This window comes from Tympanuchus pallidicinctus, unplaced genomic scaffold (genome assembly GCF_026119805.1).
Source record: "Tympanuchus pallidicinctus isolate F22 unplaced genomic scaffold, pur_lepc_1.0 scaffold21, whole genome shotgun sequence".
Lineage (NCBI taxonomy): Eukaryota > Metazoa > Chordata > Aves > Galliformes > Phasianidae > Tympanuchus > Tympanuchus pallidicinctus.
In genome coordinates, this window is record NW_026294733.1 from 12,956,667 (window position 1) to 12,978,481 (window position 21,815).

Here is a 21,815-nt window from a genome sequence, read left to right on the forward strand (position 1 = left end):
AATCTGTATTGCCCCTCTTGATATGCAAATCTTAATGCAGAAGAGAAGAATCTGAGGATTTATTGAATGTTCTTTTTTTTTTTGTTTGCTTTCTTTTAAGAATACTGCAAGCATCGAGGAAGATGCATTGTTTGCACTAGGGGAAAGCTGATTGTTTCCTCCAATTTAATAATGAAACAGATTGCCTCTGTAGTACTGGGGAACTTTTCAGGTTTAAGATCAGTACTGATATTTGTCAACAGAACAGATCGACTTCACTAGCATATAAAAACATCTGGACTGGAAGAGATTTGTGCTGCTATAGCGATCCTCATTTGTCACAGATTTCTTTGTCCACATGAACAGAAGTAGTGCAATCAAACCTTATAAAGCTTTTATGTTAGTCTAGAACCAATGGCTTCAGTATTATGACTTTCTGCACCTCTGAAACACTCCATAGGTTGCATGTGTTGTCACTCTGGGGCAGCTTTGTTTCTCCTGCAATAAAACAAGCTTAAATCTTGTGTGGACTGCCAGACCCATTTCCCTAGCATAGAAGAATGTTTGGTAACTCCTAAGGCTGCTGAAATAATTGCTGTGTCTGCCTGCTTCTGGAATGAAGGAAAAAGGGATATGGATAAAAGCCAGCCCTCCTGGCTTTGGTTGGGCATGTTGGGAGCCTAGTGTTAGTTTATTTAATGATCTGGCCAGGCAACTGAATTGACTCAACATCAGCCTCAGTACTGAGGAAGGATAGATATAAAGCGTGTAAAACCAGACTGGGGACATTTTCATAGAAAGAGTTGTCTTCATTTGGATCTGTTCTAGCCTTTCCTTTAGAGATTCTTTTGAAAACTTTTGTTTTTGCTGTTGCTGTTGAGATGGGTATGCAGTGGTAGTCAGTAGTTTGTCAAAGTTTGTATAAATGCAGTGCCAAGAGTTTTTTGAGACTGCTCCAGGTTAGGCTCCGTAACATAGACATAAGCAGCTAAGTAAATACAAATCTGATTTCTGCGTGTGGCAATTGTGTGTAGTTTATCCAAAGTATATTGTATGAATTTCACATCATGTACTTCCTTCTCTTTGCCCAGACTGGTCTCACGCCGCTGATGGAAGCTGCTTCAGGAGGATATGCAGAGGTTGGGAGGGTTCTCCTTGACAAAGGAGCAGATGTTAATGCTCCACCTGTGCCTTCCTCAAGAGATACCGCTTTAACAATTGCGGCAGATAAGGGTCACTACAAGTTCTGTGAGCTGCTGATTAATCGGTAAATTATTTTTTTCATTACCAGGCCATGTATTCTGTAGCTATGATCCTCTGTGGCAAGGGTTCTCTTGTTTATGCTGCCTCTGGCATCTTAGAGCAAAGGGAATGGAAATCTTTGGAAGTAGCATGTTGCATCTGCTCCTAACTCTTTCAGTGTTACCATGGAGTATCCTGCTACTCCAGTATTAATTAAGCTCAGCAGACAGCTGAGATCAGAGGTAAGCAAACAGTGTCTGATTTGGCAGCTTTGTGTATTAATCCAGAAATTTCCTTGATCATTGTCCCTCTGTCAGTTATGAGGCAAGGCCTGGAAATAACTCTTGGCTCTTCAAGCGTAACCCTACATGCAGCTAAAATCTCAAGGGGCTGTTCTGTTGTGTGGATAGTCACAATGTTAATGATAAGGTAAGGGGACCTTAGATGGCTAGCTGTGTAACTGTGATGCAGTAGTCTGCATTCAGTGGGCCTTTCTTCCTGGGAAGGGAGAGGGAGTCTTAATCCTTGTGTTACTATGATTTAAAGAGCAGATCCCAAGGACACAATTTCTCTAGCTACTAGGTTTCAATAATTAAATCTGTGTATCTAATTGTATTCTGATCTTTCATTGTCTTTACTCATGTCTTATTTGATTACACTTGTACTCTTTTAGAGGAGCGCATATTGATGTTCGTAACAAGAAAGGAAATACACCTCTTTGGTTGGCAGCTAATGGTGGTCACTATGATGTAGTTCAGTTGCTTGTGCAGGCAGGAGCAGATGTGGATGCAGCAGATAACCGGAAAATAACTCCTCTTATGTCAGCGTTTCGCAAGGTAGGACGCCAAGTTGTTTGTGTGAGTCAGTGTTAAATGTTTTCAAAACATTTCTCATTTGGTCTTAAATCTGACTGGTTGATTTTTGGAAGAATCAGCACAACAAAATTTCTGTTTTCATAAAACATCTACTTTAATCATAATCTGTGAATCCTAGACCCTCTAAAGAGAAGAACTAAAACGTATATCACACCGAACTCGTTTTGGAGAGATGAAAATTGTCTATAAAACAAGTTAACTAACTGTGTTGCAGAGAATTTATTAACTTTAATAAAATGTCAAACAAGTCTGCAGCTTTCCTGACAAATGAAAATACTGAGTATGCGTTACTGTCCTTCCACTGCTTGCTGATAACTACCTAGGCAACATTTAGCTATTGTCTGTGTGGCTGCACAGTGTACCCTATCAGGTGGTGGATCCAGCAGAAGTTTGCTAGGATAATATTCAGGTAGCTCAATTTGTCAATCAGACTTGCCTTGCATTAGCTCTGTGGAGTGACTGGCAAGAAAGGAAGCTGGGGGGGACAGATGAGGTCTAAACAGAGTGGTTTTGACTGCTAAAAATGTGGACAGACAGCTCTGCCCTTGAGCCCAGTTAGCTGCTCGCATTTGAAATGAAATATAAATGTACTGGACAACACTTTTCATTTCAAATAATAGTTTACCAAAAATCTTTTTGTATATTTTCAGTCTTTTGCGCTGAACTAAGAGATACCAAATTCGTATTTTGATGATGAATGTTATCAGTTGTATACCAGAGACCAGAATTTTCTTTGATATTCTAGGGCCATGTGAAGGTAGTTCAGTTCCTAGTGAAAGAAGTTAACCAGTTTCCATCGGACATTGAATGCATGCGATATATAGCGACTATAACTGACAAGGTGAGTGTAACTATGAGGGAAAAGTCCCTGTATTTATTTTCAACAAAAATATGTACGGGAAATTCTCAATTATTCAGAAAGTGAATGTGTATGTTTGATTGCTTTTTTCACATCTTTTTAATATGAAACATAAAACTAGTGTTTAGAGTCTGAACTATTTTGTATGTTAATCAATGCATGTTTTGTAGAGCAAGCATCTCTCCCTTAGTTCTAGTTTATTACAGATGTAATAAGAGAAGTTTTGCATTCCAGGACCTGTTGAAAAAGTGTCACCAGTGTGTGGAAACAATTGTGAAAGCTAAAGACCAGCAAGCTGCAGAGGCAAATAAGAATGCAACTATATTGCTGAAGGAGCTAGACCTGGAAAAAGTGAGTGGAGAATTGTGGTCATCTAGCTTAATGCTTAAAGCTGTGATTTAGGGGCAGTAATTCTTCATGCTGTGACTGTATCTACTTTCTGTAAGTGTATATACTGAGGGTATAGAGCTGTTATTTAGCTAGACATTCCAAAGTCCTTTTTATCCAGACTGGTTGCTTTCTTGCATTACTTCAGCACAGATAAAGAGTGCGAGTAAGGGAGATCTTCAGTCTCAGTGGTATCTTGCATAGTATTTTGTACTTAGTGTGAAATGTAGTCCATAAGTGTTTTATAGGCCAGTGCTCAATTTCACAAACTACACAAAGAGGAAGCTTCCACATGAGCTAAAGTGAATTGAAAAGGTGGTGTGGGAAGTGAAGTTTTTTCTCACTCCTTAAGTGTCCCAGACTAATGCAGAGAAGTGATTTGCAATGAACATTCTAAATGGAGGCTCTTAGAATTGTTGATGAATAATTCATGCAGTGTTTAATTAAAGAGGGAAGATGACAAGTTTTCATCTTCCAGGTTGTTAACTCATGAAGTTGGTTGCTATGCAAAGCTGCAGTATGGTGCTGCTGTTGTGACCAATCTCATACTAAAAAAACGTGGTTAAAATGAGAAAGTAAGACCAGTTAATTCTGTAATGGGATAGTGGGATAGTTTTTTAAAGTCAAAACTGTTAATCTCATCAATACTTTTGCAACATTGTTTAATGGTTTTTGATAAAGGACTGAGATAATGAGGGATCTTACTGGCTTTTTCAGTGAAGTTGTTTTTACAGTGTCTCTCACTTGGTTGTATTTATTGTTGTTCTTTGGAAATTTTTGGAACTGCTCAGGCCTGTTGTTCCATAACGTCTGTTGGGTTTCTACATAATGCTTCAGTTTGTGACTAGTTCACCATGCTTTCTTCTCTTTTATCCCCTGCCCCAATTTGTAGGAAAGATTGGAATTACAATTTAGTCTTTGTGATCGTATTTAAATATGAATCCTTTTCTCCTACATAGTCAAGAGAGGAAAGCAGAAAACAAGCCCTTGCAGCTAAGAGGGAGAAAAGAAAGGAAAAGAGAAAGAAGAAGAAAGAGGAACAAAAAAGGAAACAAGAAGAAGATGAAGAAAATAAGCCTAAAGAAATTCTAGAACTACACGAAGATGATGATGAAGAAGAAAATGATGATGAAGGTAAAGAATGAGTGTTTAAATGTGAAAAATGCAGTTCTATAGTTGCCTTTTTAAAAGCACCTAGGTAAGGTAATCTGTTAGTAAGCTGGCTTCTTTGGTACTGTGATGATGTTGTATAGTTTCTTCCCTGGTTCTTACCTGCTGTTGGAGTGTGGAGGCGCTGCATTGCTGGTAAATCTTTGTTTCTTCTTCTTTGTTCCCAAAACTTTTTCCTTCTTGGTGATCTTACATCTGCATATAGTGCAAATACACTTGACAGCTCAGCAGGAGTATGATCTCGGTTGAAGTGTCCTCAGTCAGAGGCACTGATTTATATATTTTGTGATTTTTGTTTTTTTTTTCTAGCGGAGCAAGAAGTTCCCATAGAGCCTCCTAGCGCAACGACTACCACTACAATTGGGATTTCTGCAACTTCAGCTACTTTCACCAATGCCTTTGGGAAGAAGAGAGCTAATGTGGTGACTACTCCCAGCACAAACAGAAAAAATAAGAAAAATAAAACAAAAGAGACACCTCAGAATATGCAGATAATTTTGCCAGATCAGCATATATCTCTAGCACAGCAAAAAGCAGATAAGAATAAAATAAATGGAGAGCCAAGAGGTGGTGGTGCAAGTGGAAACAGCGATTCAGATAATTTGGATAGCACAGACTGCAATAGTGAAAGTAGCAGTGGAGGTAAAAGTCAGGAGCTGAACTTCACGATGGATACAAATTCCTCTGAGCGGCGCTATGCCTCATTGCTTATCCCTTCTCAGGAAGAAAAAACGAGCACTTCAGCTTCAAAAACACCAACAAGGTGAGACTTCAGTGTTATTTCCCTATATTTCTTCAGTGTTTTGCCTGTGCTGATGTAAATTTTCTGTAGCTCAGGCATTACAGCAGCTGGAGCATTCTTGCGATCAGAGAGAGTAAGCTTGCTTGCTTGTTAAATTACGTTGTCTGGTTTGCTGAATGCAGCTTTGTCAAAACACTAGAGATAAATTCTTGTTATTGCTGACTAGTTTAAACTACTCCAGCAGAACAGTTAAGTCTCTGCACTGTTTTAATAACTTTGCTAAACTCTGAACTAATTGGAGTAGATTTTAGAATAAACTTGCAGGGAATTTAAAAAAGTAAAAGCCAGTCTTATTTATAATATAATCACAAGTTGTCATTACCCTATGATTGTTTTCTGATTTCATCATTAACTTCTTTGAATTGCCATCTCTTTTTTATTGTTTTATTTTTTAAGGAGGGAAGAGGCTGATGACTCTGAGCATTTCACCTGCCAGGTTGATGGCCAGTTTGATTTAACCTTGTCAAGCCAGAGGTGAGAGTCAAAAGAATTCAGTGAATGTACAGGGTCCATACTAATGACTTGGAAGATCATTGAGTTGCCAGTGAAGGAGCTAGTAACTAACAGAAACAACAGTTTCTGAATAGGATCATTACTGAAAACCAGTAAGCTTAAATAACCTCTTAATCTGTAGCCTTTGCTGAGAAATTCGCCTCTGCTAACTTTTACTTATATGGAAATCAGATTCATACTACGTATATTTTTATCCCGGCGTTAAGAGAGGTAGAGGCTATAGGGACTGATCTGCAGGACGCGTGGTTTACCTTCAACAAGAATGCAGACCTGGCATCAAAAAGTGTAGCAAGCATGAGGCTGTTGGCTGGGAGGGGGGAAGATAAGTTGGGCTCTCAGCTTTGTGGATTTTTTTGCTGTTTTTTTTTTTTTTTTTTCTCCTCCAGAATTAAAATTGTCAGCCATTATGGTTGTGAGGAGGAGGAAAGAGTTCCCTAAAATTCTTAAGAATGTCAGAAATTGGATTGTCTGCATATCCTGTTTTATGAATATAAACTGAGTTTTGCCTTGGACCTCTCCTACAAATGCCTTGGAATCCTGTATGACTCACTACCATAGAGTTAACTAACTAAATATACTGAATTCCTTAAACTGAAGAAAGGGGTGGTTCTTCTGTCAGATAGAAGTACACCTAAAAACCACGACAGTAATGAGTAGGGCTGGTGTGTTTTTTAACTTCTGCAGGTGCTCTTTTCTTCCGGCACTAAGCAGTCTTTCCGAAAAGTTTCTAAACTTTCTCCTCCTGAATTTTTCGTTTTCAGCATCGACTTGTTGATGATAATGCTGTTATAATTGAAACATTTTCTAAATATGCCTTAGGTTTGTTTTATTTTGTTATATTTGTTATACCAAATCACTTTATAAGTCATTCGTTGAAGACTAGCCTTATGTTTTAGAGATTGCCTCTGCTTCAGTGCTGGACGTGAACTTGAGCACCCAAATACACTCTTTTTACATTCATGTAGATAAGTTAGCCTACAGGAGCTTAGCTGTTCCTCTCTTTCTGTCTCATCCAGACTTTACTCTGTTTTGTGTTGCCAGTCTATTGCTACGGTTGTGTTAGTACAGGTTTTGCATACGCACTTTCATGTTGACTTCAACAGGAGTAAAATACCCTGCAATCTGTGCACCACATGCAGTTACCTGTTCATAAAACGGGAGGTGCGGGGGCAGAGGATAGAAGCACTTACCTACTGCTTACCTAATTACAGGGGATCTCTAAAAAGAGATGAAAAATGAAGACATTTTCTAGTACCTAGTAAGAAAGGGACATGCTTGTAAATGTATTTTTTCTTAAAAACCTATTAAAAAGGAGAGTGCGTAATCCAAGTGTAACTTAATGGCTGTGTAACATGCTGAGGTCCAGAAATGAATGCTCTCATGATGTCAGTTTTGTTCTATAATTTGTAATCGGCACGTTTCTGTTCCCAGACTTGATGGTGAAGGTAATTCAAATTCTTTGTCAACTGCTTACAAGCCTGTTTCCCTGCCTCTGACCTCTCCAAATGTAAAGCTGAATCTGACCAGTCCAAAAAGAGGCCAGAAAAGAGAAGAAGGCTGGAAAGAAGTGGTTAGAAGGTAAAGAATTTAATTCTGTATTTAAGAAATGTTTCAACATTTTTACTTGTAAATTATACTCAAATGTAGAATTCCATCAGGTTCATAAAATTATTTCACTGTAATAATTAGAAAAAAATCCATTATTTTTGTCTTGCAGTGCGTAAAAACAAATTAGAGTCCTAATTTGTAGTACCCCCTCACTAATTTAACATGATATGAATGTTTTATTTGGCATAAGGAGGTTTCTTTACATGTGTTGTCATTGGAGTAAAAGTTAAGGTATATCTTAAGACACAGAAGGAGGGAACAAATGGCAGCAAAAAAGCTCCTAATGTGGATGATTGCTTGCAATGAAAGTGGAGTAGATGTTGGCAAAGTAGAAGACAAGGTGGATGATCACTTTGTGGCTAAATTTCATGCATTTTGAGTGGTTACCTTGATTGCCAGTTCCAATGAAAATTTTGTGACCTTAATTCAGTGTTGAAAAGCCTTTTAAATGTAATTGTACTTCTGTAAAGCACGCTCCCTTTGAAAATGTTCTGGTTTTTTTTTTTGTTTGTTTGTTTTGTTTTTGTTTTTTTTTGCTGTCTAGCTAATAACCACTCAATCTCATCTGCAATCATTATTATGTCTGCTACTTTTAACTAGTAACAAACAAACAAACAAATCTGGCTGTCGTGTTTTGCTCCCTTTGTTGAAAAGGAATGCAGCGTGAACATACATGTGTCCCATGTTTAGGTATGCTTACAGTGCCCTGCTGCTTTTCTGTTCTGCAGTGGTATCACTGTATGTGCTCATTCTAGGAAATTTTAAGCTGTGCACCATAGTTGCACAGAGGAAGCTACAAACTTCATTATAACTTTAAAATAAATAAATAAATAAATAAATGAAGGCATTTTAATCTGAAAACTTAAACATATGAACCCTTAGAAAGTTGGCTCAGTCTTCTGCCTTTTGTTGCATTTACCATACGTTCTCTGCTGTGCTGTGTCCTTGCCAAACGTACAGTCACAGACTGCCTGCCACTTGGTGAGTCATGCAGGCATGAAACTGTTGCAGAGGCAGCTGACTTGTCCTGCGCTGCACACAGAACCTGCTATTGACTCAGGAGCTGCTCCATCTCTCCTCCTGGGTCTCCTAAGAATTGCTTTTTTGGGTGTTGTCTGCTGTTCAGATAGAGATGCTAGTGTTCAAGAAACAGCATCTAAAACCTGAGATTTCCTAGTCCTTAGGTGATCAGGTCTTGTCAAAAAGACTATGTGCATAAATGTTTTGCACATATTTGCTGTGCCCTGATGATTGGTAAAGCATTCATCCAGCCAAAGAGCTGTTTAGCAACTGTAGCTTTGTGTACAAAATGCCTGGTAGCTGCATGCCTTCATCTTCTAAGTCTCTCCCAGTCTCTACAGCAAGAATTTTTCTCCTCCCCTCTCTCTGTGAGTATCCTACTGTGGCTAGAAGGGATCAGAGAAGTAACCAATGAAAACATCCCTTCTACCCTTGACAGGCAAGTAGGCAGAGTTTTGAAAGACCCTCCCCCTAGCAACACTCTGCAGCCAACACCAATTGAACAATTTCAGCTGCAGAGAGGAGGGCGCTGCTGTTCAGGAGCAAAAAGGTACTGTTTTGGGGTACTTAAGGTAAAAACCACTGAGATTTGTGGGTAGAGAGGGAAGTGGCAGTGGGTGATGGGTGGAAGGGATCCTGGGTGCTGGGGCAAGCTCTTTTGATGGAGGAATTTCTTAGTCGATGGTGGCGTTGGGGCTCCTTGTCGGCAGACTTGAAAGGAACCAAAGGGACAGCTGGAATCCTTGGTATAATGGGATCTTCTCAAGTTAGGTGATACTGGGAGCTGCAGTTTGGGGAGGGAGCAACAGAGTTGTCTGGTTTGAGCAGGGAGCCTTTGGGGTGGGTGGAGAGACAAATACCCAAAGCATGAAGTTGCCTTCGGATTGAGAGCTTGGTGCATAATCTGAGTGCCTGCAGATCAAATTACTTGAAATTCTCAGAGTGAAATAGCTGAATGAAGCTTGCAGCCTTTGGGGGGGATTTGTGGTGATCTGTACAGTGTTCAGAGGTGCTTGAACTGTGGTTTCTGAAACCCCTTTGAATCCCCTCTAATTGTTCAGTGTTGAACTACTATTGCACAACACTAGTAAGCTGGAAAGCACTGTATGGGCTTGAGAGGTCCAACCTTTCAAGTCTGGGGACATAAGTGGCCCAGAGAGACCTTGGCAGAGGTCTGGATGCAAGCATAGATCATGTTCAAAGACTCCTCAGTGCTGTATGCCCGCACTGACCCACCAGCACCGTGTAAATCAGAAAAATGCTAAGATGACTTATTTTACTGGATGTATGCATTGAAGTGTTGTGGCCTAAAAGTGAGCCTGCTCCTGAAAAATCTGTGCTGCCTTCATAGTGGCTTCCAGCAGCTCACTGGATTGCAGAACTGCATGGTTTAGCAGTCTGATATCCACCGTTGTGTAGTGTCAGCTGTTAAACTTTAAGATCTTTTGTAGTGTCTTTGAGGCCTAAAAGAAATGGATACTACAAGGGTTGTGAATACACGTGGTACACAGAGCTCATCACTGAGAAGATCATGGAAAAACACCTTCTACTAGTTATGAATGATCAAAGTAGCTAAGCTGTGGCCTTCTGTATATGAAGCAGTGCTACTTAAGTAAATTTAGGTCAATAAGCTTTGTCTTTGTCTTCGAAGATACACACACAAGATAAGATAAAATTGGAAAATGTTTCTGATGCAGTACATGAGGCACACTTGTGATACAGCAGTGGTGATAGAAATGCTTGTGAAGAACCCTTGTTAGGTGCTGAAAATGATAAATAATCTGAGGTTGGGGATTTTTGGAGAGGCTCCAAAGGGTGAACAAAATATCAGCAAAAACCATTTGCTACCCTCAAACATAAGTATGTTGTTTCAGCCACATGTGAGACAATGAGGCATTTTTTATGTGCTTATTCTTTAAGTACATTTGACAGATTTATGATCTTTGTGATATAGGTCAAAGAAATTATCTGTCCCAGCTTCTGTCGTGTCTAGAATAATGGGAAGAGGTGGGTGCAACATCACAGCAATTCAAGATGTCACTGGTGCCCATATTGACGTTGATAAACAAAAAGATAAGAATGGAGAAAGAATGATCACTATAAGGTACAGTTTTTAGAAATGAAACTCTGACTCAGAAATGTCATTTTTCAAGAACTTCTCTTTGCTTTTTAAGACAGGACATACTTAGTTTCTTGGTTATAGAATAGAACTTCTAATACTGCTGCCAAAATATGCTGATGGTCTGCATATTCAAAGTTACTTCTTGACTATGGCTATCTTAAGGATTAATTAAATGGAGCAAAACTGCAGTAGACTTGTAGATCAATATCAAGTTGGGGCTACAGAATGTTGCACAAAATGGGGTTTCCTTTCGTCAAAGGTAAATATATTTATGTTTAACCTAGGGGTGGTATGGAGTCAACGCGATATGCAGTGCAACTCATCAATGCCCTTATTCAAGATCCTGCCAAGGAACTGGAAGACTTGATTCCTAAAACTCATATAAGAACACCTGCTTCGAGTAACAAATCAATCCATGCGAACTTCTCATCTGGAGTTAGTACAGCATCTGCTCCAAACAAAAACTCCTTTCCTCTTGGAGCACCGCCTCTTGTCACATCGCAGTCATCGACTCTGTCTACTTTCCAGCCTACTAACAAACTAAACAAGAATGTCCCGGCAAATGTGCGCTCATCTTTTCCAGTGTCTCTTCCTCTAGCTTATTCTCATCCTCATTTTGCCTTGCTGGCTGCCCAAACTATGCAACAGATCCGGCACCCTCGCTTACCTATGGCCCAATTTGGAGGAACTTTTTCACCTTCACCAAACACTTGGGGACCATTCCCAGTGAGACCAGTTAACCCTGGCAGCACAAATAGCTCTCCAAAGCATAATAGTTCAAGTCGTGTAGGTAGTCAGAATGGAAGTATTTTACAGACAGAGTCTCCTGGATTAGCTACTTCTAGTTGTCCCATTACTGTCTCTTCAGTAGTTGCTTCCACCCAGCCGCTGTGTGCAACAAGTAATCGGACTCCCTCTTCAGTCAGAAAGCAGTTGTTTGCCTGTGTTCCGAAGACAAGTGCTGCAGCAACAGCAATCTCAACTGTGACAAACACGTGTAGCACTCTGCCTTCAGTTTCCTCTGCGCCCCCAAACAATGGGCAAGTTTCTGCAGCATTTCTGCCCTCTTCTGCTCCACAAACGCAGCATTCTGCACTTAAAGCAGACTCTTTCTCAGCTGTCTCAGCGCCCAAAGAGAAAGTGTCAACACCAGACCAGCCTGTTGGAAATACGTGCACACCATCTTCTGTTGCAGGTAGTTCCAGTATGTCAACTAGCAGCAATTCAGGAGTCACTGAAGCTCACCCATCTAGCAGCCCTGCACCTCTAACAAACACCCAAGATGAAATACTAACAGCCAGCATGTCAGAAATGAGCCCTTCTATGTCGATGCCTATTTCTTCCAGCTCAGAAACCGCTCCTTTAAGCTTAGCATCACCCAGGTCGGTTGTTGCAGATAATCAGGACAACAGTAACTTACCTCAAGTAGCTGTACCAGCACCTCGAGTTACTCACAGGATGCAGTCCAGAGGTTCTTTCTATTCAGTGGTACCAAATGCAAACCTTCATCAAGATCCTCAGTCTATTTTTGTTACAAATCAAGTTCCCTTAACACCTTCTCAAGGTCCACCTGCTGCGGTGCAGCTTTCGTCAGCCATGAACGTTATGAACGGTTCTCAGATGCACATTAACCCAGCAAATAAGTCATTGCCTCCTACCTTTGGGCCAGCAACTCTCTTCAATCACTTCAGTAGTCTTTTTGATAGTAACCAGGTGCCCTCTAACCAAGGATGGGGAGACTGTCCACTTTCCACCCGAGCAGCAGCTGACCCATCTTTCACTGTTCAGTCCACCTTTCTGAATAACTCTGTGCTAGGACATGTGGAGAATGTGCATCCTGATAACTCAAAGGCTCCTGGTTTCAGGCCACCTTCGCAACGGGTTTCTACAAGTCCTGTAGGTAAGTCACTAAGATCATGTACTGGACAGAATTTTTTTTTTTTTGCAACACTTCTGTTGCTTGAGATCGTTTGAGAAATAGTTTACAAATTATGGTTATGGAATACTAGATGACCTATTTTCAGCTATTTCTTTTTTCTCTAGTTCTTCTACGATATTGATTGTTGGGAATATTGTAGACATTGTGTTGTTTGCCCTGAGAGAGAGGAATGTGTCTCCCTCCTTGAAGAATTTAGAGTAGCTTTGATTTTTAGTTTTTGAGTTGGAGTATAACATGTTGTTAGGTGATTCTAAACTTGAAATAGCCAGGCCAGAGCTTTCAACAGATTCAACCTAGCAGCAGGAGTGACAGCATGTAGTCATTTAATATTTTCACTGTATGAGATTCCAGATGGACTATGAAAGAGTGCCCTGTATTTTTTTCTGTGTGACCCGATCGTGTAGGCTGAAGGAGGATTTTGCTATGTTTTTCTAAGAAACTGGTGTGCTTCTGCATGGTGTGTTATTAAGAAGCAATTGTTGTTCAGATGTGAAGTATAGTAGTTCAAGCTTACAAATCTTTAACTGAAGTGGGCTAGAAACACTCACAGTGAAAACACTGCCTGGGAGATTATTATCATTTTAGTGATGATGATAATGCAGGTGCTTGGCTGTGTTCATTAGGCTAGAAGGCGCTCTGAAGAGGTCCCACTGCTACTCCATTCTCCGCTTTCTTCTTGCTGAGGTGCATTTATGGTGCCTTGCAGCTGGACAGCTGGAGAAGCTTGCTTTAAAGTCGTCTTCCACACCAAACGGTGGTGTTAGATGAGTCAGCTGATGCTTCAGGACTTGAATGCTGAATTTGTACACTTCTTCAGTTTGACTTCCAGACTGAAGGAGAAGGGGGCATTGGAAAGATGTGGTGAAGAAAAGGGTTTTTAGTATTCACATTCATTCGGTGGATTTAAAAACATTCAGGGTTTCTGAAAACTAGATCTTGAAACTAGAAACTAGGTTTAACCACTATCAAGATATTTGTTATGACTGTAGTATTCTCAGGCATTTAATTTGGGCTGCATGACTGCACTGCAACGCACACGGATACCCAGACTACTTATACCGTGTCCATTCCCAGTGCAGTAAGCAGAACCAGTTGTAACTGAGACTTCAAGGGGGTGAAGTAACTGGGCCTTGTTCATCAGATGTCTGCCAACACAGGAGCTGGCAGACCCTCCTCATTAGACTCCAGGAACTGTGGCTCATTGGAATACCCTGCTCTGGGGAAGGAAGGTTATGTCCGATTCTGACTGACAGCAGTTAACGGATTTGTTAGGTTCTCTGCTGGCTCACAATGTCATTCTAATTAATGATCACCCTTCTTGAAGAATCTACGGTTTTTTTCTGTCGCATGGAAGGAGAAGGGACTTGAACTGAAGGAGAAGGGGGTATTTGGAAGTTGTGATGGTGAGGAAAGAAGTGGCAGGAGGCTGGAGGCTCTCCAACATCTTGACCCTTAGGCCAGAAGTGTGGTCTTCCAGTCTGCTTGCCTCTTTTCTTAGCGGGATTTTGCAGATGAATAGGCCTTCCAGTAAACTCAGCCCTTGAGGTAGGATGAGTTGGGACAGTTTTGATGTTTTTCTTAAGTTTTAGTGGCAGGTTTTGTATGATTTCAAAGAGCACTTGCATATACTTTGGCCTCAAGCAGTATTATAGTTTGGACCTTGCTTGGTGATTCAGTATGCCTTGATATGTAGAGAGTGGATAGTAGTGGTTGTAAAAACAGATACAGCCCTCTAATCTCTGGCTGTGACTCTATGCTTGGAGCAGGAGGTTTCTCTTATGCCTGTCTTGTACAGCTGGGCTATAGGAAATCTTTCTGCAGATCAGCATTTCTTAGCAATCACCTCTAAGCTGTTGTGGTAAAGATGTAGCCTGATCTGATTATGCACTACAACAGGTTTTTTTGTCACTTTAATGTAGAGTTTATGTTCTCTATTCTTGGGTAAAAGCTATTACAACTTGAGTTGTCTCTGATTTCACCAGTTTGTTTGAGGCTCAGGTACCTGTGCACGCATCCTTACCTCTTGTGGATCTGTTCTGGAAATGGCCTTTTGTTCCATCTGTGCCTTCAGAGCTCTTATCCTTAGCAGCTTGCAGATTTTTGGCAGAGCCTGATTGTTTGGAGAGATTTTAGGATGACCAGAAGTCTGCTTTTTCCTCTGCATTTTTTAAGAAGGGGTTTGAGAACTTGCTTGTGTTAAAAGTTACTGCAAACTTGGTATAAGCCATGTGAAAAAGCAGTGCATGACTATGAATTTGCAAGAGCTTGCTGGGCTCCCTGTTTTGCACGGATTCACCAATATTGCTGCTGATTCTCTGAAGTTGGAGTTAGCCCTTGTAGTTAAGTGATTTCTGCAGGGAGAGTCTGGGTGCTTTGAACTAAATTTTGAGCAGATTTGTACGATGCTGATGCACCAATCTCTTAAAGCCCAGAATTGCTTTTTGAGCATAATGTGGAGTCTGACTTCTGAGTGCAAAGTACACTATTGCAAATTGTTTTAGTGTTAAAACATCTGCTTTCACTGATGAGTACATACATTCATACTGGCCAGCTGGAAGCTAGTCTTTGGTGTGCAGTGCCATCCATGGCCATAGAGGCCTTCTGACTGCTTCCGAAGTACTGTCACACAAGGGAGGATAGCAGGAGCATCCCATCGGTAGCTTGGTGGCAGGTGTGTGGGAAGGGCCCTTGGCTGGAGATGCTGCAGTCTGTTTCTGGCAAGGAGTGCGCTGGGGAGAGCTGCTGCCCTAGGAAGGAATGGTCTGGGCAGTGTGTGCCAGCAGCCTGCGCAGCCTCAGCAGCTTCTTAGAGTTGTCTTAGAGCTCCTTCTAATCACTCCATATTCTGTTGGTGGTGGTGGTTTACCTTTGTATTTCTCCTTCTCTGTAACAGAGACTCTAAACAAATCTTTTGGGCGTGGCTAGTGATAAAAACACGACCTCCAAAAGCAGCGCGTCATTTCTGCTGCTGTGAGCAGGTTGGATCTGACACTTCTGGAGGCAGGAAACTGAGGGCATTTGGTTGATATGCTTCATTTAATAATGAGGAAAAGACATGGCTTTCGGTAATATATCCAAGAGATGAAAGGTGCGTCTGTAGTTTATGACCTAAGCTGTTGCCTGTCACCAGTGCTGCTTTCAGACTTTCGGAGTGTAAGCAGGGATGTGGTTTCAACCTTGCTCTGTGACAATGCAGGCTGGTCCTGGTTGTGGTCATCTGGAAATGTTTCAGTGGTATTGAAATTAGTCTTTAGTCTTTTAATAGGCCCTTGAAACTAAACCCAAAACAGAGGTAAATGTATGGCCATGCTGTTTTTTTCTTTTTTTTTCTGGTAATGCTGTGTGATAAAAACTTTCTAAAGTATTTTGGAAAAGTGCTTAAAAGCTTGGACATGTTCAAAAATTGTTATTTCTCTTGCTGATTCTTTTTTGTGGGACTTTAAACTCCATCTTTTCCCTCCTCTCACGCACTTCTGTAGGAAGTGTTGTCAGCCCTGTTTCCTTGGAGGCAGTGTGCTCTGGCTGACCTGTATGTGACTGTAACTAGGTGGCGGAACTGTGCTGCAGTGAGACTTCCTTGGTGCTTGATTCCCTCAGGGCTTTCACAGAACCCTGTATTCCTGTTTGGCTCTTTGGTAAAGAAAGATTTTTGCCAGCTCCCAGTTTTGTTCTTGTAATTTCCATTTCAATTCCTTTCAGGGACTGAAGAGATGGCTTTTTAAAAAAAATTGAGGCAAAAGCAGAGATCATACAGAAATGCCTTCTGTTGGTTTCTGTTTGAGGGAGAATTATGCACCTGTAAAATTAACTTAGTGTATGCAGATACCCCCGAAGGTGATGAGATGCTTTAATTAATTATATTGAAGTCCAGGCTCTCTTTAGTGCTTTGAAGCAGGTTCCCAAAGAGATATATTTAATGAAATTTATGTTTATTTCAGGCTTACCCTCTCTAGATCCATCCAACAGCTCTACAACTTCTTCTTCAGGTCCTTTGACAGGCTTTTCAGCAAACATGCAAGGAGCACGGGTTTACCTTCAAGGGCCACCGCCTGTTGGGACTCCCAGCTTTAACAGACAGCATTTTTCACCACATCCTTGGACAAGCGCAACAAATTCATGTAGGAACTTCATGGGTCTGTCTTAGTTAACTGTAAATTCTTAGCTGTTGTCTTCAGCAGATTTGTAACTTGAGGGGAAATTAGTTATGAATACGGTGCTTTCCAATTTAGCAGTTGTGAGAATGCCATGCCAATCCCACTTCACTGTTTTGTTTCTTTAGAAATAAAGTGCCATTAGGCCTGGTAGCATTTCCAAAGGCTATTTGGGAAAAAAAATTAGTCATTGTAGGTCCTAAAAGGAGAAGGCATGAAGCTGTGGGGGAGTGGGAGTGGAGGTGATTATAGCAAGTTAACGATTCCCCTCTAAACAAATATAATGTTAGGGGAATGTGTTATGTCTGTCATAAATGTGTGAAGTTATAATTCCTTTTTGTTTTTATTATTTATTTTAAGTTGGCATTCTGGAATTTTCTTGTTAGTCAAAATATCCTAATATCTTAATGTATCATCCAAGCTGACATAGAAGTTTGCGACTAAAGGGAAGAACATGGAAGTAGCTTTACAGAAACTGTGGGTCTTTGATTTAGAGTCTTAAATGAAGAGAGTTCACTGCATGCAACTTCATTGCAACTCTGAGCTTAAGAAGCAAAATGTTTAAATGAGTGCTCAAAAGAAGTTGGATTTCTCAGAAACAGTGACGCTTCTGAAGTTGGTGAAAGTTGTGTTCTTATGTTACATTCTTGGCTTTGAGAAGCTGTCTTTTAATTTCTCTTTTGCCAGAGGTGGTAGATACCAAAACCAGGCTGCTTTGATATTTATGGTATCTTGGCTGATTTTTTTCATATCTTCCTGAAACTCTTCCATGTTTCTTATTCTTTCTTGTAGTTATTTTAGATGTACTTCTATGTTATGAGACTATCACAATTCTGGCAGCTGAAAGCACTTGTGCTAATGTTCGTTCTAGAATTAAAGTAAGATTTAAAGAGAACTTCTGTGAAAGACTGAAGAATGTTTTGGAGGAAAAAAAAAGCCATTAAAACCCTTTTATCATTTGCCTTGAGATAGCATTAAGGGGATAGAAAGGGTAGCATTTACTGTCATTAATTTCAGTGGGGTTTTTTGTGTGATTAAACAAAATAAATTCTTTCTTCAGCAGGTGAATCTCCTATTCCATCAGTTTCCTCAGGATCATCTTCACCCCTTTCAGCTGCTTCTGCACCTTCTAACTTGAGCCAGCCAAAAACGGGTAACACAAATCAAGATCGAAAGGTACCCCCCCCTATTGGGACAGAAAGACTTGCTAGAATTCGACAGGGAGGATCTGTCACTCCTACGCCCTTAGGAACCAACTTCACAGCTCCAGTTGGTCATAGTGGCATTTGGTCATTTGGAGTTAACAGCATATCTGGTAAGTCTATTTTTCGTGGTCTGGAATTCCTTGAAGAAACTTGTGGGGCCTTTTGAAAATAGTACATTTGAAAAGGAAGTTGGAGAGGAAAAGAGAGAGGTGGATGTAGTGTATCCCAGAAGGAAAACTATTATCAAATGGTGTAATTTTCAGTAATGTTCACAATGCAGATATTGTGATTTTTGCTCCTAACAGAGATGATTCTCACTCAATCTAGATCATCTCTATGAGTAGACTTGTAAACCCTGAAAAGTTTTCAAAAACGCTATATTAAAGTCTATTGAGAATTGTAAACATAAACAACTTTTACTTACTTAGGGAGTCCATCTCCAGGTCTGAACCTTGCCTTCCTCCAGGTTTTTAAGCTTGTTTGCAGACACTTTAAAAGCTGTGGTGCATCCAGAAATGCATAGTTGTGAATGCTGATTTTACATTGTTCCTTTGGATTTGTGGAAGTGCATGAAGCTGTACACACTCAGAGTACCTTCAGTCCAATCTAATAGTCCATTTTCAATCTTGTTCTTTCCAGAAGGCTTGTCAGGTTGGTCTCAGCCTGTAATGGGGAACCATCCAATGCATCAGCAGTTGTCAGACCCGGGCACATTTTCTCAGCATCAGCCAATGGAAAGAGATGATTCTGGAATAGTGGCTCCCTCAAACATTTTCCATCAACCTATGCCAAACAGTTTTGTGGATTTTTCTAAAGTAAGTCAGAGAGGGATGAGTTTGGGCTGTTGAATGACAAATTACTTTTTTATTCGAAGGATGATTTGTGCAGTTCAAGCCTAACATGAGTTCATGATGCTGCATCTCTGTGATTGGTTCGGAAAATAACTGGAAAATTTGGATAATGTGGGAGTTTCACTGTGCTAGTAGACATAGGAGTCTGTAGCATTGATTCTGAGAGACAAGTTTATTCTACATGCAAATGTATTTTCTGTTTCGCTGCTTTACACTGTATGTCTGTGCCTCTTCTACCCTTTCTTGCTGTAACACCTAGATCTACTTTCATCGTAGGACTGTCTTACTGACTAGAAAGGATGCTAAGCCCAGAAGCACACTTAACCAAAATCAGAATTTGCAGATTGCAGATGTTTCCCTGTTTAGGCACTGGATGCCTTCATCAGTCTTTGCTTTCCTTTCTCATAGACCCAGTCCCTTGGAAATGATAGCATAAGGCTGGCTGAGCTCTAGAGCCTGATTAAAGATAGAAACCATGTTTGTTTGAATGCCACAGGCCTTTCTTAAGAAAGTGACAGGATGAGAAAAATACTTGCAAGTCTGCCCTTTGTGTATTAGCACTGGAAAATAGCTGGAGGCAGACCAGTGTAGCCAAGCCATAATCAGCTCAGCCTCTGCTGGAGAAATGTCTGGTGCTATGGGCTTGACAGTGAAACTGCTTTTGCAGTGTGTTTCAGAAGTAGCTGTGGTATGGTTATCTTTGCTACTAGTAACTGGTTCCCTGGTGCTTGTGTTTTCTCTTCAGGGCCTACCAATTTCCATGTACGGAGGCACTCTCATACCCTCACACCCTCAGCTAGCGGATGGCCCGGGAGGCCCTCTCTTTAATGGGCTTCATACGCCAGATCCAGCCTGGAATCCCATGATCAAAGTTGTCCAGAATTCAACAGAATGTACTGATGCTCAGCAGGTAGTGTAGTTGCATTTTTCCATCTTTGTTTTTGTGGGGCTTTTTATGGTGTTATGCTTTGTTTTGCTTTTTTTTTTTTTTTTTTTTTACTAGATGTCATTTTCTCCTTGTTCTTTGATACTAGAATGGAGACTGTGTGATTTTTTTTCCACCCATAACACGTGTTTAATACATATAGTGGTATCAGCGTGGAAACTCTCAGGTAAAATGGTGAGAATTCAAGAATGCTCAACAGGGTAATAGCTCTTGTTGTAAGAGGCAGGGTTCACACCCATGCTTGTTATCTTGCAGGTTGTCAGTCAAAACCAGGCCAGAGCTGAAAACAGCTCCCAGTGCTTGGACACTCTGGTTATATTTCAGGAGAAGCCTTAAGCTTACCCTCTAGTGGTTAAATTGGTCTGTTAAAGGAACCTTTATTTGTTTTCATAATAGATTTGTCTTTCTATTTCTTGCTGTAGATTTGGCCTGGCACCTGGGCACCTCACATTGGAAACATGCATCTCAAGTACGTCAACTGATTTAAGGGGTTTATCCTTTTTTAGTCTTGTTTGGGAAACCTTATGATTTGAAGAACCCTGGGGATTATTTTTTTTTTAATGTGCCTAACTAAGCAGTTTTTTGTGGGCTGTGTAACAATGAAAACTTGATTGCCCATTGTATAAGAACAAATTGATTTACCTGTAAAATTGATTCCATTCTCCAGTTAGTTTAGCCATTCTGAACTTAAAAATGAGATAAAATTAATGCTTTTGGCTAAACTACTAAATGCTATTGGTATACAGGAGAGAACTAGATAATTATATGATTTCAACCTGCTAAGGTGGTAAATAAGTGTATAATTGTTTACATACTTGAAAGGAAAAGCTGAGTAAATTTCATGTCCTATAGTGGCTCTACTTTCTGTAGCCTGTATTAATGTGAAATATTTACCTGAATATTCAATAAAAGGTGAACAGTATTTATAGGTTGTGTGTGAGAATTTTGGGGAGGATGTGTATTGTCATTGGTAGCTGCCATGCCTAGTGATGCATCTTTTCAGAGTCACATCATCAGCATGTGGTTGTAGTCAGGATTTGGGGAAAGAGGGAGAGGGTTTTGATGTGCAGTTATTTGTGATGCAAAGTTTGCTGGATCCTTCCTCTGCCAGTCTTGTTGTTTTGGGGTGTGGTGCTTTTTCTTCTTTGTGGCCATGGTTATGCACTTTTCTGGGTTGGTTTTGTTTCCTCTAGTGCTGTTTTTCCAGATATGTTGACTGAGGTATTGGTCAGGGACTGACTTGACATGTTGGCAACAGTGGTGTCTAAATTTGCCATAGGTGAATCAGTGTCTCGTAGACAAATGCAGGGCTTCTTCACATCATTCTCCTACTGCCCCAAAGCAAATATTAGGAAAGCAGACTACTTTCTACTAGAGAAAAGATGTCATTGTGCAATTTCAAGTTTTTTGTAACCCCTTAAATCTGGTAAGTGTTCCTCACGCCTTTTCTGTGAGGAAGAAGAGGATTTTTGGATACAGCAAATGAGACAAATCCTCATTCTGCACCCAGCCTGATTCTGGTGTTGGCCTGCACTGGAGGCCTGCACTCTAGAGGCGTTCCACTTTGTACTTTCTGCTTTTGCTCAGTGATGGTGCCGCAACTACACTGAATACTTGGTCTGTTTCTCCAGCAGGTAAATACAGTGCACAGTGTTCAGTAAATGGACCATTTTTGATGGTCTTTTAGACCAGAGGGGAGATGGAAACTTCCCTACCTTTCTTATTCCTCCTTCTGACCATTCCTTACCATAAAACATCAGAGTTTCTCCAGGAGGAGCATGAGGAAGGAACAGCCAAAAGAGAGGATTCAGTGTTAATTTGCATGGAGTGAACTCTTGAAATAATGTAATGGTGTCTGTTCTCAGCCCCAGTTAACTCCTGAGTGTTCAGGAATATTAAAAATATGAAATGCACAAGTAGTATCCAAGTATGATAGGCAAATAAACATCAGAAACAACACTGGATGTGTTCAGATGTTCTATCTAGTATTCAAGAAGGAAATGATCTTACTGACACCCTGATAACACAAATATCAAAGGAGAAATGATTGTGTTGATGGTAATTGTATTAAAAGCTGATGGTGAAGGAAAAAAAATGGCATTCTAGTGCAATAGCTTTTGTGCTGACTTAGCTGACTGTTCTTGGGT

At 40.5% G+C, this 21,815-nt stretch overlaps 1 protein-coding gene across 3 annotated transcripts in view; it reads left to right on the forward strand.

The window, feature by feature from the left end:
* ANKHD1 (ankyrin repeat and KH domain containing 1) overlaps positions 1–21,763 on the forward strand; it is a 99,160-nt gene extending 77,397 nt beyond the window's left edge. For 2 of the 3 annotated variants that reach the window (XM_052684480.1, XM_052684481.1), the window contains 16 exons: positions 1,071–1,246; positions 1,895–2,057; positions 2,842–2,937; positions 3,190–3,306; positions 4,302–4,476; positions 4,822–5,275; positions 5,711–5,788; positions 7,259–7,405; positions 8,895–9,005; positions 10,410–10,559; positions 10,862–12,477; positions 16,454–16,633; positions 17,727–17,981; positions 18,511–18,686; positions 19,468–19,632; positions 20,091–21,763. In XM_052684480.1, coding sequence (XP_052540440.1) covers positions 1,071–1,246; positions 1,895–2,057; positions 2,842–2,937; positions 3,190–3,306; positions 4,302–4,476; positions 4,822–5,275; positions 5,711–5,788; positions 7,259–7,405; positions 8,895–9,005; positions 10,410–10,559; positions 10,862–12,477; positions 16,454–16,633; positions 17,727–17,981; positions 18,511–18,686; positions 19,468–19,632; positions 20,091–20,150 — 4,119 coding nt within the window. In that variant the 3' untranslated portion in view covers positions 20,151–21,763. Of the gene's footprint in view, positions 1–1,070; positions 1,247–1,894; positions 2,058–2,841; positions 2,938–3,189; positions 3,307–4,301; positions 4,477–4,821; positions 5,276–5,710; positions 5,789–7,258; positions 7,406–8,894; positions 9,006–10,409; positions 10,560–10,861; positions 12,478–16,453; positions 16,649–17,726; positions 17,982–18,510; positions 18,687–19,467; positions 19,633–20,090 lie in introns of all 3 variants that reach the window. The other variant, XM_052684479.1, reaches the window with a different exon arrangement.
* Positions 21,764–21,815: the final 52 nt, after the last annotated feature.